The sequence below is a fragment of the Octopus sinensis genome, unplaced genomic scaffold, assembly GCF_006345805.1.
Source record: "Octopus sinensis unplaced genomic scaffold, ASM634580v1 Contig13910, whole genome shotgun sequence".
In the NCBI taxonomy this organism is placed as follows: domain Eukaryota; kingdom Metazoa; phylum Mollusca; class Cephalopoda; order Octopoda; family Octopodidae; genus Octopus; species Octopus sinensis.
In genome coordinates this window covers 112,647-128,027 of record NW_021833059.1, presented here as the reverse complement: position 1 = coordinate 128,027, position 15,381 = coordinate 112,647, and the positions used below count along the sequence as shown (strand labels likewise).

General features: G+C 34.0%; 2 protein-coding genes and 1 pseudogene across 2 annotated transcripts; all 3 read right to left on the bottom strand.

Moving 5' to 3' along the window:
• Positions 1–5,909: 5,909 nt before the first annotated feature.
• LOC115229927 (general transcription factor II-I repeat domain-containing protein 2-like) lies at positions 5,910–7,100 on the bottom strand. The gene has a single exon (XM_029800188.1). The coding sequence runs from the start codon at positions 7,098–7,100 to the stop codon at positions 5,910–5,912; it is 1,191 nt and encodes a 396-aa protein (XP_029656048.1).
• A 278-nt stretch (positions 7,101–7,378) lies between these two features.
• LOC115229937 lies at positions 7,379–7,484 on the bottom strand (annotated as a pseudogene).
• Positions 7,485–8,555: 1,071 nt separating this feature from the next.
• LOC115229926 (acidic leucine-rich nuclear phosphoprotein 32 family member B-like) lies at positions 8,556–13,940 on the bottom strand. Its single transcript, XM_029800187.1, has 4 exons — positions 13,805–13,940; positions 10,359–10,559; positions 10,183–10,311; positions 8,556–8,803 (listed from the first exon to the last, which is right to left on the bottom strand). The coding sequence occupies exons 1-4, from the start codon at positions 13,938–13,940 to the stop codon at positions 8,556–8,558; spliced, it is 714 nt and encodes a 237-aa protein (XP_029656047.1).
• Positions 13,941–15,381: the final 1,441 nt, after the last annotated feature.

Below are 15,381 nucleotides of genomic sequence, written 5' to 3'. Positions count from 1 at the left end.
CAGTGACATTTCCTCAGCTAAAATGACCTTAATGTCTCCAAACCAGACTTGACAGCATCTTTACAAATCATGGCAGTAATTCTGGAATGACTTGCAATCCTCTCAGCAGTTTTAATCGCTTCGTTCACCACTTGGTCGCTTTGAAATACTCTACAAACCAATCCTACGATCAATAGTCATAAATTCATCAAGACCCCAATCTTGTGCCTCCTGTGCACTTATTGTACTTCCGGTCAAAATCATTTCCATTGCTTTGTACTTACCCACTGCCCTTATCAGAGTCTGAGTCCCCCCGCCGCCTGGAATGGTCCCCAACTTGATCTCGGGCTGTCCAAATTTGGCATCTTCTGAGGCGTAGATCACGTCACAACTCATGGCCACTTCACATCCTCCACCCAACTTATCAGTTATTTTTGAAAGGGACAAACTGCATATCCTCGGACTGCTGCGATTATTGGGAGACGACATTCCTGGATGCAGGACCAGTTGCTGAGAAAATTATTTTTGTAGTTTTCTGCGTATGTCTTTTGGTGCATTTCAGAGATATCAGCTCCCGCTGTTGTTTTGATTAGTTTTTTGATTACCGGCAAATGCTTTTGAGTCCCCGGTAAGAATAATGCATTTTATATTTTCATTTTTATTGTATTGGGATATACATTGGTCTATTTCGCCCATCATCTCGTCGCATAAGGCATTGAGGGCTTTAGGTCTATTCATTTGGATGAGACCAATGTTATTATTTACGCCCACAAGTTCGGATGTTATGCAATTATATTGAGCTAGTGGTATGAAAAGCATTTTCTTACTCTGCATGTTTCTGATAAATGTTTTAACAATAGCAAACGAATTTAACCACATACAAAAAATGTTTATTATAATTTATTTTTTTTTTAAAGGAAAAAATTATTTATTTTAATGAAAATTTTTCATTATTAATAATGTCAGTTAATAAATTCAGAGAATTTATAAATTTATTAAAAATAAAAAAAATATATAGTCATAAGTAAAATTAACTTCTTTGTTTCGGGAACAATTAGAAAAGTCCAAGAGGTTAGCCTAAGAAATGTAGTATCTAGAAAACAATTGATTCAATAAATATCTGTAAAAACAACCCACATGGTTTTGACTGGATTTCAATGAGGGTATAAAAAATGTACCAGATAGACTGCTTCTTTTAGTAAATTAGATTTTCAATGAAAGTTGGTTTTTGGGGTTATCAACAATCGGGTTAGAAACGGTCAGAAGTACGGATGATACCAAAATCGGGGAAAAGCAAAGATTGGGGTGTATATTACAGATCTATAAATCTTATTGACTCAATGTCAAGAATAATGGCGAAAATCGTGTTTAGAAGATTATCCACCCATGTTTGATAGTGTGTGGTATTTGGAACTTTTTTGTTCGAGTTGCCAACACAAAAACTGATAAAACATGTTTTAATTGGTTCAGAAGTTTCATAGAAAACAAAAATTTTTATATCTAATTCGGAAATAGTGTTTAAAAAAGGAGTTCCACTAGGATCTCCTTTCAGTCCACTATTATTTAACATTTATATGGCAGATATTTCAAAGTCAGAACACCAGAATTGCATTTATGTGGATAATGTGCTCATAACGGACATGTTTTGGAGATTAGTGCATTCATAACGCATGTTTCTCAAACTAGTTTCGAAATGTGTCCCGCACACGTGCCGCTGTGGCTGCACTGTTGACCCTTTCGGTCTGCACCCTTTATCGTGCAAGAGGAGTGCAGGACGTTTTCCGAGGCACTCTGCTATGAACGACATCATACGGAGGGCCCTCGACTCGGCGGGATTTCCTTCAGTCCTCGAGCAACCGGGCCTTGACCGCGGCGACGGGAAACGTCCTGACGGGATGACCCTTTTCCCCTTCGAAGGCGGAAAAGGCCTCGTTTGGGACGCAACCTGCTGGGACACCTTTCCTGCTTCTCACTTAACTTCGTGTGCCCTGGAGGCTAAATCTGCAGCTAAGAAGGCTGAAGATTTAAAGCTTTTAAAATATTCTGCCCTCTCGGAGAAGTTTTCCGTGGTGCCGATCGCGGCTGAGACGTCGGGTGCTCTCGGTCCAAAAACTGAAAAGTTCCTTCGCAAGCTCGGAGCCAAAATCTCAATGCGCACCCATGATCCTCGGGAGGCGAACTGGCTAATGCAACGGCTCTCGATTGCCATTATCCGGGGAAACAGTTTGGCAATCCGCCAGGCTACATATCCACCATAAACATAATTCTATCTTTTCATTGATTATTAAGGAAAGTTTCGAAAATCAAAATCTGTTGTACAAGGAAGTATTTCTCTGGCATCGGAAAAATGTACAGTTACACATATATCGGAAAAAAGAAGTGAGAAACAGGCTGATAGTCTAATATCGGAGTTTGTTCGGATTCAGAGTCTTCGTTATTTTGGAATGGCTTTTAAAAACAATAAAAAAGGATCATTTGATGCATACTGAAGGAAAAGAAGGCAACACAATTCTAAAAAGTTTGATTCACCTAGACATGGATACCGAAACGTTTGTTTATACAGTGCAACCCCTTATTGGGGCGACCCCGGACGTGGGTCACCCTCGGGTTTTGGGGCAATTTGAATTTCTATTAGGAGTTTTTCTGTTTATTCTTTATAAGATAAACCCCGTTATGGGCATTTAATATTATATATATTTTTTAGTTATAATTTTTGAATTTTATTTTATAATAACTAATAATAACGTGTTTCTGTTGTTTTGATGGATGTAATTTTGATGGATGTGAAGGTTCTGAGGGCTTCAGAGAGCCCGATAATAGTGATAAACATTCATTTCTCGACAAGGTCGTTTTGGATCGATCAATTTGACAATGGATCGATTAATTCAAAAGTACCAATTCGGAGCGAAAATAACGGATCATTTCCCAACAAGTAAAGACTAAAATTGTTAAATGAAATTAAGAATAAATATCTTTTGGTTTTAAATTAACAAAACGTTAGTTTTTTTCGTTAATATTAGAAAACCCCTCTATCTGGGGAAACCCCTGTTTTTGGGGCACTAGGTGCCCCAAAAAGAGGTTAGACTGTATTTATTAAAATGTGGTCGAACCAAAACTTTTATACGGATACAAAAGTTGGATGTTCTCGACGAAAACAACTGATTGTTAACATTTTCGACAAAAAATATTAATGAAGTTGGATAATCCGTTTAGCGACTTAAAGGCAAACTCGACTAAATCGGCCCTCTTATCGAACAGAGAATAAAGACTCTCATTACTAATAGATACTTCAATGTTTTTGGAAACAGTCACCATACCGAAGAGGCTAAGTTAAGTATCATAACAAGATTTTTTTATTCACAACATAACTTGTTTTCGTTCTCTCAGTTTCGCGTTAAATAAAACATTAAATAAAATTAATAAAATGTGAGTAATAGAGGTGATTTAAAGATTGTTTCTCCAGCAATAGGAATAATTTATTGACATTTTTTATTAATATTGATTATATAAAATTTAATTATATTTATAATAAAAACTACTGAATACTAATGTCTCGTGGTATCCCTATGTTGATGTACTATATAAACAGCTCCAGCAGAAAAAGTGACAACAAATGAATATATCGACGAAAGGACAGGAGAGGTATACTCACTAGACGACATTGACAATTTTTGTAAAGGAAAATCAGCCAATGACTCAATGCGATTCCTCCTCCAAACAAGAGTAAATATCCCTAAAATCAACTTCAGAACGCAGGAGCAGTAATAGGCTTCCGTGGAGAAAATGTCCGTCGCCTAGAACGAGAGGTACAAAGGTCTCTATAAAATAGTTCAAAGCCACGGTGAATATCCCCGACAGCGAGTCCCCCGAAAGAATTCTCCGAATCAGTCCAAACACGGAAGTTGTCAGGCAATGTCTAAGAAGGATACTTGAATGGCTTGAAGATGTATTGTGGATTATATATTTGAGTATTCCGACCATAATTCCATCCTGGAAATAAAGCCATTGATTCATAAAAGTCAGGTTGAGTCATTCAACACACAAGTGGTGGAGGAATTGACTCAGGTTGTATTTTTTAATTATTTTAGACAACAAAATGTCAATTTAAAATGTCCAAGTGTTGTTGTCCCTGTGCGACAGACCGGGTCATTGCTCTTAGAGGCACAGTCGATCAAATCATAGGGGCAATCACGTACATTCAAAATCACCTCAAAAAAGTATTTTTTTAGTTTTATCGTCAAATTTCGCATTTTGTTTGAGTTTTGATTAGAATCCAATTTGGGGACCGGAGATTTATTATATCCCCACCATGTATTCAGATTTGGCTACTTGTGACTATCTTGGGTGGACCCTGCAGGAGGGATATGGCTCAAAGGGGTCGGTCTTCTTCATAAAATAGTTTAGAATGCCGAGACAGCACAGAGCCAAATTGCTTTCTCACTTTGATAGTGGTTTGAAGCATTCTGAGAAGAAGAGAGTGAAGGAGAGTGACGAGGCGTGTTCGATAATGAAGATATCTGTGCCGTGTGATTTGTCTACTCCTGCATTTGGACATGATGGGAAGAGATTGGCTCGGTTGAGGAAGGAATCGGGGGCTGATGTTATTGTTGGGGATGGGGAGACGAGGGATGAGATGCTGGTCACTATTAGTGGGTCTACTGGGGAGATCAAGAGGGCTCGAAGAATGTTGGAGGATCATATTCGATTGTATTCATCCTGATTTGGTCTATTCTAATAATTATTCTCTTTTTAAATTGATTATAAGCATTTGGATGAAATTAGACGTTGTATTTAATTTTATTTGAACATTCTTTTGGAGAAAATAACGAACGAAATATGTTGAAATGCCACTATAATTAATTGATGGTCTTTTTAGAAACGAAAAGTAGTAGTAAAGTAATATTTTGAAACGAAAGAAATTGTTAAGGACAATAAGAAGAAGAACTGATGGCGATCCTGTTTCCCCTCACTATTGCTTGCGACACGTTCTGGAGGAGCCATCTCGTCTCCAGAGGATTGTGTGTTCTCAAGGTCTTGAGACGTCCAATACTCTTGAGAAAGCACAACGACTCCTTCCCAATCGATCCCAGGGTTTCGACAGCAACCGGCCGGAAAACGTAACGATCGGTGAGCCTATCATATTTCTTCTTCTTGATGTCCTCTGCTTTATCCGCAGCTGTGCCAGCATTGCAGGCACTTTCCAACATGTATGTCTTTGACAAGGAGTCGGAACATGTTGAATCCCATACGAGAGGCTTTCCTTCCAAAAACGGAAAGATAGTCATCCCGTCTGGGCGTTTTCCATCTTCTCGGTCCAATCCAGGTAGTTCCAGCACTGATGGGAATCCGATTGAATCGAGAGCTCTTCTTATAACGTCGTTGAGAGCTGAATGCTTCGGGAATCTACCAGCGCTTTTTCGACAGGAAAGAGGGTGGAGTCCAAATTGATCAATCGATGCACCACAGCGGCATTTGTGTGGTTTACAAACTTTGAGACCGATACGTAGACAGATACCAACTCACAGTGTGTCAGAATCCAAGAGAGTCCCCAAGCTTCCGATCGGGAAGGCTTCCAACCATTCTCCACTCCCCGTGGACCTCCCGGCAAGCAAGCATGCTCTACGATGTTGATTCGATGTCTTTAGGAGACTCTCGAACCGACCTTCGCACACAATCTTGTCATAACTCTTCTGTAAGGAGAAGTCCGGCGGCAGCTTCGATTCGTTTGCGCTCCAACTGTCAAAGTAGGCAGTCATCTTAGGTATTGAACAGGGGTGTCAAACTCATTTCGCTTTGAGGGCCGCATTTTGTAACAATTTCGCTTCGAGGGCCGCATTTATAATAATTTCTCATTAAGGGAAGATTAGTTCTGATATTTATTATGATGAATAACCAAAATAAGAGAAACTAAATTATTCAATTATCGCCCTTTAATTTTGGTGAGAGCTGCTTCCAGAGGATTGACATCTTTTTTTAGATACAATTTTTGATATGTCAGGCTGAGCTATTCGTGTAGTTCCGACTTTTATTAAAGAGGATAAATGTTCATCAGTTAGTCTTGTTCTTTGAGCAGTTTTTGTCATTTTCATAAATGAAAAAAGCTGTTCACACACATATGTCGAACCAAACATAGCAATGATTTTTGTTGCAAACTTTTTAAAGTTTTTAAACTTTCCAGGAAGATATGAAAAGAAAGCAGGTATTCCAACCTCCAAATATTTAGCTTTAAGTATAGAATCTGATTGGATTTCCAATAGTTCCATTTGTAAACTTTCATCTGCAATAGAAACATTAAAAGAGAATGGTGATGCGAATAATGAAAATTGTTGTTCAAAAGACGAAAAATCATTAAATCTTTCTTGAAATTCCTTTAACAACGATTCTAGTTGTCTTTCATACTGAGAAAAATTCATTACATTATGTGCATCAACAGTACTCCTGAGCTCTTTGCACGTAGGAAAATGAGATAAATCTTCATTTAATAGCTGAAACTTCCATAATTTTATTTTCGAAATAAAACACTTGATATGATCTGACAACTGAGTTATGAGCTTGTCTTTGCCCTGCAATTCTAAATTAAGGTCGTTCATATGTGTGATAATATCCACTGCAAATGCCAAATCTTTGATCCAAGATTGACTTTTCATTTCGTCTGTGTTTTGCCCTTTCATCTCCATAAATAAAATTATTTCCGATCTCAACAAATAAAATCTTTTAACAACTTTGTGAAGTGATAACCAGCTGACTGGAGTATAAAAAGAAATGTCGCTGAACTGATTATTAATATCTGTCAGCAGTTTATTAAACTGCCGGTGGTTGAGGGGATGACCTCTGATATAGTTTACTGTTTTCGTGACCAAACTAATGGTATTTTCCATTTTTAATATTTTTGAACACAAATATTGCTGATGAATAATGCAATGAAAATGAGCAAATGATGACCCGGGATTTACCTTTTCTATTTCAGCTCGCAATTTAGCGGCAACGCCAGCATGTCGTCCAACCATATTCGGAGCACCATCAGTGCATAAACATACAAGCTTCTTCAAATCAAACCCATATTCAAAGAGAATTTGTAGTAGTTTTATAAAGATATCTTTACTTGTAGTAGTATCGTGCATTGGTACTAGTTCGAGAAATTGGCATTAACAAACACGATTTAAAAATACAATTAAAAATTTTAATTAAATGTAAAAAAAGCAAAAATAATTTTTTGCATTTTATAGCCATTAAATCAGACCGCACTTATGTTTGGCAAAGTACGCTGAGGGCCGCATGTTTGACACCCCTGGTATTGAAGATTCGGGAAAAAAATGGAGAATCTTCTGAACCAGAGTTTGATTGCTGTTAATAAAAGTAGTAAAGTATGGAAGTGTTTAGATTTTATTTCTAAATGAAAAAACCTCAGAAGAGGCACAAAAAATAAAGAACCAGTAGATCCCTACACACGGAAATCTTTAGTAAAAGGCGAAAGATTTATACGTTTTGCATAGGAATCAGGGTGATAAAACTTAGTTTGGCGTTTTCAAGAAGGTAATTCATTATAGTAAAATTACGAGATCGGAGAAACTGCTTTAATATTTAGTATTTAATATATAATAATTCTATAATTTTAAGTTTTATTTTAGATCTATTCTATTAATATTAATAAAGTATTTGAATTCTAATAATATTTTATAAATTATTAATTTGAATCGACTGTGCACAATCATCTTTTCATCAATGAATCAAAAAAGATTGTTTTTATTTTCTACGGTTTATACGTAGAATTTTTTTAGTCATCTTTACGCTGTCTTGATTAGGAGGCGTCTTGGAGCTGTTTTTATTTGCCAAGGTTAATACATAGATACTCTTAAAACCAATTATATACGTGAAGGTTAATTCTTTTAAGTAATCAAAATCAATTTTGTTAGTAATGTTATATTATTTAACATAAACTATTAACAAACCCCACAAGTTTCGGCATCTGTGTTTTGATGAAATATCACAATATTTAGAATCACATCTATCATCAAAATCCTCACATACTACAAATTACAAGTTCAATATTTACAATCGCATGATTTACAGGTTTTCCTGCAAGTCAAAATTTTGGCCACACGGTCAGAGTCACAGTCCACACGTGAGCAGTGGTCCTCACTTCCGTAGTCATCACACTCTCTTGTAATCTCAAATATTACTCACCAGTAGGGTCTCTTGCTTTTTTAATTCCCGCGCAATTTTGGCAACTTTTTTTGCAATGTTTCAGTACACTTTCTACGACTTGGCAATGTCCTTCTTCTGCCCAGTGATTGCAATCAGGATAATCATTTTTGCAATCTGTTATTTATTTTATTTGTATATTTGCCAATATTTTTTGATTTTTCTTCGTTTTTATTCGTGTCTTGAACTGGTTGTTCATTCTCATTCATGTTCTCGATTGATTTTACGTCGTCTAAATTGTTATTACATTATTACCTACGATATCCTTGGCATCATTTATTATTTCTTTTGCTTTTTTCACATCTTCGTCATCAGATTTGTCCTGCTCTATTATTTTCTCGTCGTTGCTGATTTCGGCTTCAATTTCTTTTACTTCATCTGGAAATATCTATAAATTTGATATTACCTAAGATTTCTTTTTTATTTTTTGTCGAATCTTTTATTTTTTCATCATCAAATTCGTCCTCAAATTGGTAATCAGTATCTTCCTCGTCGGTGTTTATCTCATCTGCGTTTACTGGTTTAATATTACCTAAAATATCCTTTTCGTCCTGATTTAAATATTCATTTACGTCGTAATCTTCATCAAATTCAGTTTCGTCAATATCCCATCCGACATTTTCTAATTTGTGAAAAAATTATATTACCTTCATTTGTAATTTGTAGTGAAAGAAATCCCTAAATTGTTTTTTATCATAGATAATACTAAAATAATTAATAATGTTCCCATGTTTGATTGGATATTAAAAAGTGTCATTTATATATTTAGAATGCATCATATGGATACTTTTATAATTATGAACAAATGTCATTTTTTGCAATGTGTTGCTTGTTTACTATTTCTTGCTTATCTAATAGCACATTCAGGATGGCAAATGACAATATTTATCATATTGAAATGTCTTTATAACATGCTTTCCTATTTGTATATTCATTTTTAAGAAAAATGTAGTAATCATTATTAAATACTTGTTTCTAAAAAATAATCAATTTTATCCAGACTAACTTCACTAATCAACTTGTTATGTCTGATGGCATAAAAATCATCATTCAGATTCTCGAACTCCTAAACATTATTAATGAATTCAAAGAAGGTAATAAACACTATTAATTAGTTATACCTAAAGAATGATAGTATTGTTTGACATTCATCGTATTTTGACTGTATTTTTGTTAGCTTTATATTTATTACTCATTTTGGTACAAAAACAGTGCAAAACCTTTTCCGACTTGGGACTCTGATCAAAAAACTTCTGGGGATTTTTTTGGCCACAATTGCTTAAATCTTTAAAAAAATTTATCGATGTTTTAACTATTTCTTTTATATGTCTTAAACAGATCAAAACTGAATTTTGTAAAATTATTAAGACAGTAAGATACTGATCTATCAATGAGATTGTGATTTAATGATTTTTAATTAATCGAATATAATTTTAATCGTTTTTCAGATTTCTCATTGGTCAAGCTAACAGATTGATCACACGTAATCGTTCAAACAAGTAACCCAAATCGAATAAATTTATTTAAAATATTAGTTTTAGTGAAATATAATTATAGTCCGTTTTTAGTAATGTTAATTAACTGAAGTCGAATCAATTACAAACTCGGCATGTTTTGCGGCATCTGTGCTTTGATGCATTGTCACAATACTTAGGATTACATCTATTATCAAAATCTTGACATACTAAAAATTATATTTCTAATAAAATACCGTCGCATGAATTGCAGGTTTTTCTGCAAGTTATTAAATTCGCCACTCGATGAGTTTCGCAGTTTATATTTGAACAGTAGTCCTCAGTCCCATAGTCAACACATTCTAAAATTGTGTTTTATATTTTTTACCAGTCGGATTTCCTGCTTTTTGAGTGCCACGACAATTTTTGCAACTTTTTTTACAAGCGTTCATCACAGATGGTACGACTTTACAATGCCCTCCTTCTGCCCATGTTTTGCATGATTCAGAATTGTCCTGACAGTCTATTTTATATTATATTCTTATACTTATATCCTCTTCCTCTGTATTTTCTATTTCTTTATCAGATTCGACTTCCAAATCTTCATCATCAGCAGTTTCCTCTTCGTCTTCCAACTCTTCTTGATCAGTTTCTTCGTCTTGGTCTTCCGACTTGTCTTCAATTTCATTTAATTCATCTAGGAAATTTGTTTTATTACGTTACCTAAGATTTTCTCTTCATCTTCTATTAAATCCTCAACATCTTGTAAATTCAAATCATCCTGACTGTCAAGTTTTTTGTCGATTTCATTTAATTCATCTAAGTTATTTATTTCTTTATTTTTACCTAAAATTTCCATTTCATCTTCTAATATTTCTGAAATGTTTTCTTCAGATTCGTCAAATTCTTGGTTATTTTCCAAGTCTTGTAAATTTTATATTTATTGGATTACCTTGACTAAAAATGTGCACTGAAAGTAATGCCTAGAATATTAATTTCATTAATTACTAAAATAAAGAAGGTGATAAAAGTTTTCATATTTATTAATTATAGTTAATTTGTATTTATTTTTTATAATGTGTCATATGTGTGTTTTTTACATAATTATGACCGGATGTCATTTTGTGACAATCTGTTACTCAAAGCAAACAAGTAGAATAGTTATGTTAGTTGAATAGTCAGTTTTACAAAGAAAACTAATATTATTGTCAGTAAAAACATTATAAATATGTATTTTAAATATAATTTTGCTTTTTTTGATATACATATATTTTAAACTAGCTCGGCAGCTCGCTTCGCTCACCGCGACCTAGCTCCTGCGGAGGGCCTGTTTCATCAAACAACTATAAGTTTATGTAGATGTATAAAACTACCTGCTTTAATGTAACCCTATTCTATCGCCTGTTGATAAACGATGTTTGTCGTCCGTCCTTCCTTGGCATATATGAATAAATTTTCTCTTCTGCCTACCCTCGAGCATCCCACATACAGCTGTCCATGTGAAAAGCACTCACTCTCTAAAAATAACCAACTACCTTTAATGACTGTCCCTGGGCCTTGTTTATTGTCATTGCAAAACTCATCCTCAAAGGAAATTGCAGCCTTTTAAATATAAATGGTAATTCATCAGAAATTATCGGAATTCGTGGAATATAAACATCCTCACCTCTATACTTACCTGTTATATCGTCGCCTCTATTACGTTAGCCATCAAATTTTTGATAACTAACCTCGTTCCGTTGCATAATTTAGGTAGCGCAAGATTTCGTAATAAAACCACTGGAACGCCTATCTTTAACTTTAAAAGATGATTCGGCATTCCAGAGGGATCTAAGGAGTTTAAAAATTCAATCCGGTTGAATTTGTAGAAAATAACAAAAAAAATAAAAAAAACAAATAAAAATAAATAATTTAAAAACAAAAGAAATGAAAAAACAAAAAAAACTTTAAAAATTTGTAAAAAAGTATAAACAAAAAAAATCTCTGCCGCCACGGCAACAACCTGTCTAATTTTTTTAACAGCCAGTTAAGATAATGCTTAAGAGCCTTTATAGTCCGGAGATTTAGCTTAGTGACCTTGATTAGACAAACCACTGGCGGAGATGGGGCAGCCGGAGATGGGGCAGCCGGAGATGCGGCAGGCAGAGTAGTAGCAGCCAACAAAACGACACACAAAAAAGATTTAATTACCTTAAGCTGACCGTTTTTTCTTCAGCTTCGTTTTTCCTCCTTCGGTTATCTATTTAAAAAATTATTTTTGAATAATAAAAAATATTAGGAAAAAAGAGGCATACAGAAAATAAATTCTATCTTTACGAAAAACTTCTTTTCTTAAGGTCGTCTTCCCTCCTTCAGTTATCTATTGAAAAAATTATTTTTGAATAATAAAAAGTTTAGGAAAAGAGGCATACCGAAAATAAATTCTATCTTTACGAAAAACTTAACTAAATAGTTAATATTTTTACGCAAATTCTTCTGATTGCGCTGTCAATTGGTGGTAAATTGTGTTAATGATTTGCTAATGTGGTTTCAACTATCAAAGTGTTTTTCAAAATCTGTTAATTGCACACTCTATTCAAGGTCGTGCAATCTGTAATTGCACATTCTGTCAAAGTCAAATATGATAATAGGTTTAATTTTGAATGGTATATGCATTTAATTTTAAAGAGAAAATCATAAGATGAATTGAATTTCTTTATCGCGAATAATTGGGAGTTCATCATTGTTAATATTCTCGCTGTCGTTTTCATCAAGGATATTCTTAATACGTGAGATTTTTAATGGACCTCATCATGAATGTCGAGGACATTAACGTTGTTCATTTTAATCAAATGCAGAAAATAATTTTTTGATTTTTTGGCGGAAGGTTTTAAGGACCTCATCATGTAAGTCGAGGACATCGTAGTTGTTCATTTTAACCAAAATGCAGAAAATTTTTTTTAATTTTTTTTGGGGGGAAGGTTTTAGGACCTCATCATGTAAGTCGAGGACATCGTAGTTGTTCATTTTAACCAAAATGCAGAAAATTTTTTTTTAATTTTTTTTGGGGGGAAGGTTTTAAGGACTTCATCATGTAAGTCGAGGACATTGTAGTTGTTCATTTTAACCAAAATGCAGAAAATTTTTTTTTAATTTTTTTTGGGGGGAAGGTTTTAAGGACTTCATCATGTAAGTCGAGGACATTGTAGTTGTTCATTTTAACCAAAATGCAGAAAATTTTTTTTAATTTTTTTTGGGGGGAAGGTTTTAAGGACCTCATCATGTAAGTCGAGGACATCGTAGTTGTTCATTTTAACCAAAATGCAGAAAATTTTTTTTTAATTTTTTTGGGGGGAAGGTTTTAGGACCTCATCATGTAAGTCGAGGACATCGTAGTTGTTCATTTTAACCAAAATGCAGAAATTTTTTTTTAATTTTTTTGGGGGGAAGGTTTTAAGGACCTCATCATGTAAGTCGAGGACATCGTAGTTGTTCATTTTAACAAAATGCAGAAATTTTTTTTTAATTTTTTTGGGGGGAAGGTTTTAAGGACCTCATCATGTAAGTCGAGGACATTGTAGTTGTTCATTTTAACCAAAATGCAGAAAATTTTTTTTAATTTTTTTGGGGGGAAGGTTTTAAGGACCTCATCATGTAAGTCGAGGACATCGTAGTTGTTCATTTTAACCAAAATGCAGAAATTTTTTTTTAATTTTTTTTGGGGGGAAGGTTTTAAGGACCTCATCATGTAAGTCGAGGACATCGTATTGCCAATTTGAAGTTGGTGTGCACACACAGACAGACAGACAGACACAGACAGACAGACAGAAAGACAGACAGACAGACAGACACACACCATACCATTTTATTATTAAGATTAGTAATTTGTTGCGAGCGCGAGACGCGTCGATGTAATTAATGTGGAATTAATTCAACAAAATAACTTAAATTTTTAAAGATCAAGAATGAGTACTAATCATAATTTTTTGTCGGCATAACATCATATAAAATTTTATACTGATTAGCAAATTTTGTTTTTTTCTTTTTATGTTAGTTTTTTGTAAACAATTAAGATGAACGTCACCTGTTCCGACTCCTTCGCCAAGGGTGCCTTAAATGCTACGGCTTGTCGACCCGGCTCGTCGGCCGAGAAGGCCGAATTGCAAAACTATCGAAATATGTTGATTTACTCAATCGATTTTGCTTTTGGGCAATTGCTGTCGAAACCTCCTGTGTTTTTGGGGCCAAGACGCTTGCCCATTTCAAGAAACTTGGCCGCCTGTGCACCCACCGCTCCAGAGATCCGAGGGAATTTATATTCCTCATTCAGAGGATCTCGCTGGCTGTTTTACGCGGGAATTGTCTTTCAATCCTGCAAGCCAGTTCATAATAGCTAGTTTTTTTTTTAAAAAAAAAATAATAATAAAAAAATTAAGATGAATATAATTTGTTAAAACATTACAAAATAATGAGGAGTAAGATCTTGTAAAGCATAAAAAATATCGTCTTAAAAAGAAAGCCGAAAATTTCTTACAACAAATCTTTTAAATACAAGTGGAGATATTGTATAGAGATTTTAGAAAATAACAAGGAGCTTGTCTAAAATAACGAGTTTGGATAATGAAAAGGAGTGAGTGAAATACATTCGAAAAATTCAATTATCCACTGGTAAATTGCCACTTATAATTTGTTGTACGAATTAGTTTGTTCTAAATATGTTGTGGGATTCCTGGATTTAACATTGTACTAGAACGAAACAAAATCAAGAAAAGGCTTCGGATTAAAATATATTCTCAATGTGGAAAATAGTGATGGATTAGTAACGAAAATAGATCAAAAAAGACTTTAGAAGTGAATGTAGTGGTATGAATAATAATTATTCTTTATTTTGAAATTCAGAAAATTAGGTTAATTTTAAATTGATTTCATTGACCGGTTAGCGCTAGCGATATGATTAGTCAATATAAAATTTATATTTAGTTAAAGATTAGATGTAATATATTTTATAAATTAAAATAAATTTTGTTATATTAATTCTTAATTAAATAATTTATTTGGAATTATTCTTTGTGGTGACGATTTAGTGAATGAATAATTACTTTGACCCTAACATTCAACAAACACAAAATGATTTTTATATGCCTAATCCAGGTACTAACACAAAAACAACCTCAATCAAGAACCCCAGCACAATCAACCCTCATCTAAAAGTACTTTTGGAGGAATTGAGAATATCGCATATTATGGCATACAAGACTCCCTTATGAAGATTACAGGCAGTTACACCAGTCAACTGAATCCTGAGAATTATGTCAGTGTCTTTAAATATTTTTAGATTAACGTCCCAGGAATGAAACATCACTTTGAAGTTGATACTAAATATTTTTTAAAGAAATTAAGAATATTGTTTTTTCCTTTTTTTAACAAAGTATTTGTATTTTTACAGTTTTAAGGATTGGACTTTACGGTCTAACGACGGACGAATATTACCACCACGACAAAACATAAATGCAATTGATTTATATATTCCAAGTATTTATTTAATTAAAAAATAAATTATAATATTTAAAATATAATTAATTAGTTATGGGATTTTTAACTTTCATATTGGTTTGTGGGATCTCAAAGGGACTTAAACACGCGTAAGTGGAGATTTATATATCTGTAGATTTGATCCTGACCAATTTGGCAGTTTGTTCAGTTTTTGGACTGTTTTTTGGATATTGGAAGTTTTGGCAGTTTTATTTTGGTGTTTTGTCTTCAAACT

Coding starts and splice junctions, on each gene's coding strand:
- LOC115229927 (XM_029800188.1), bottom strand. CDS start 7,100: ATGCACGATACTACTACAAGTAAAGATATCTTTATAAAACTACTACAA.
- LOC115229926 (XM_029800187.1), bottom strand. CDS start 13,940: ATGAGGAATATAAATTCCCTCGGATCTCTGGAGCGGTGGGTGCACAGG. Junction 10,560..13,804: donor CCAAAAGCAAAATCGATTGA/GTAAATCAACAT, acceptor AAAATTTACAAG/ACTTGGAAAATAACCAAGAA. Junction 10,312..10,358: donor AGATGAAGAGAAAATCTTAG/GTAACGTAATAA, acceptor ATGAAATTGAAG/ACAAGTCGGAAGACCAAGAC.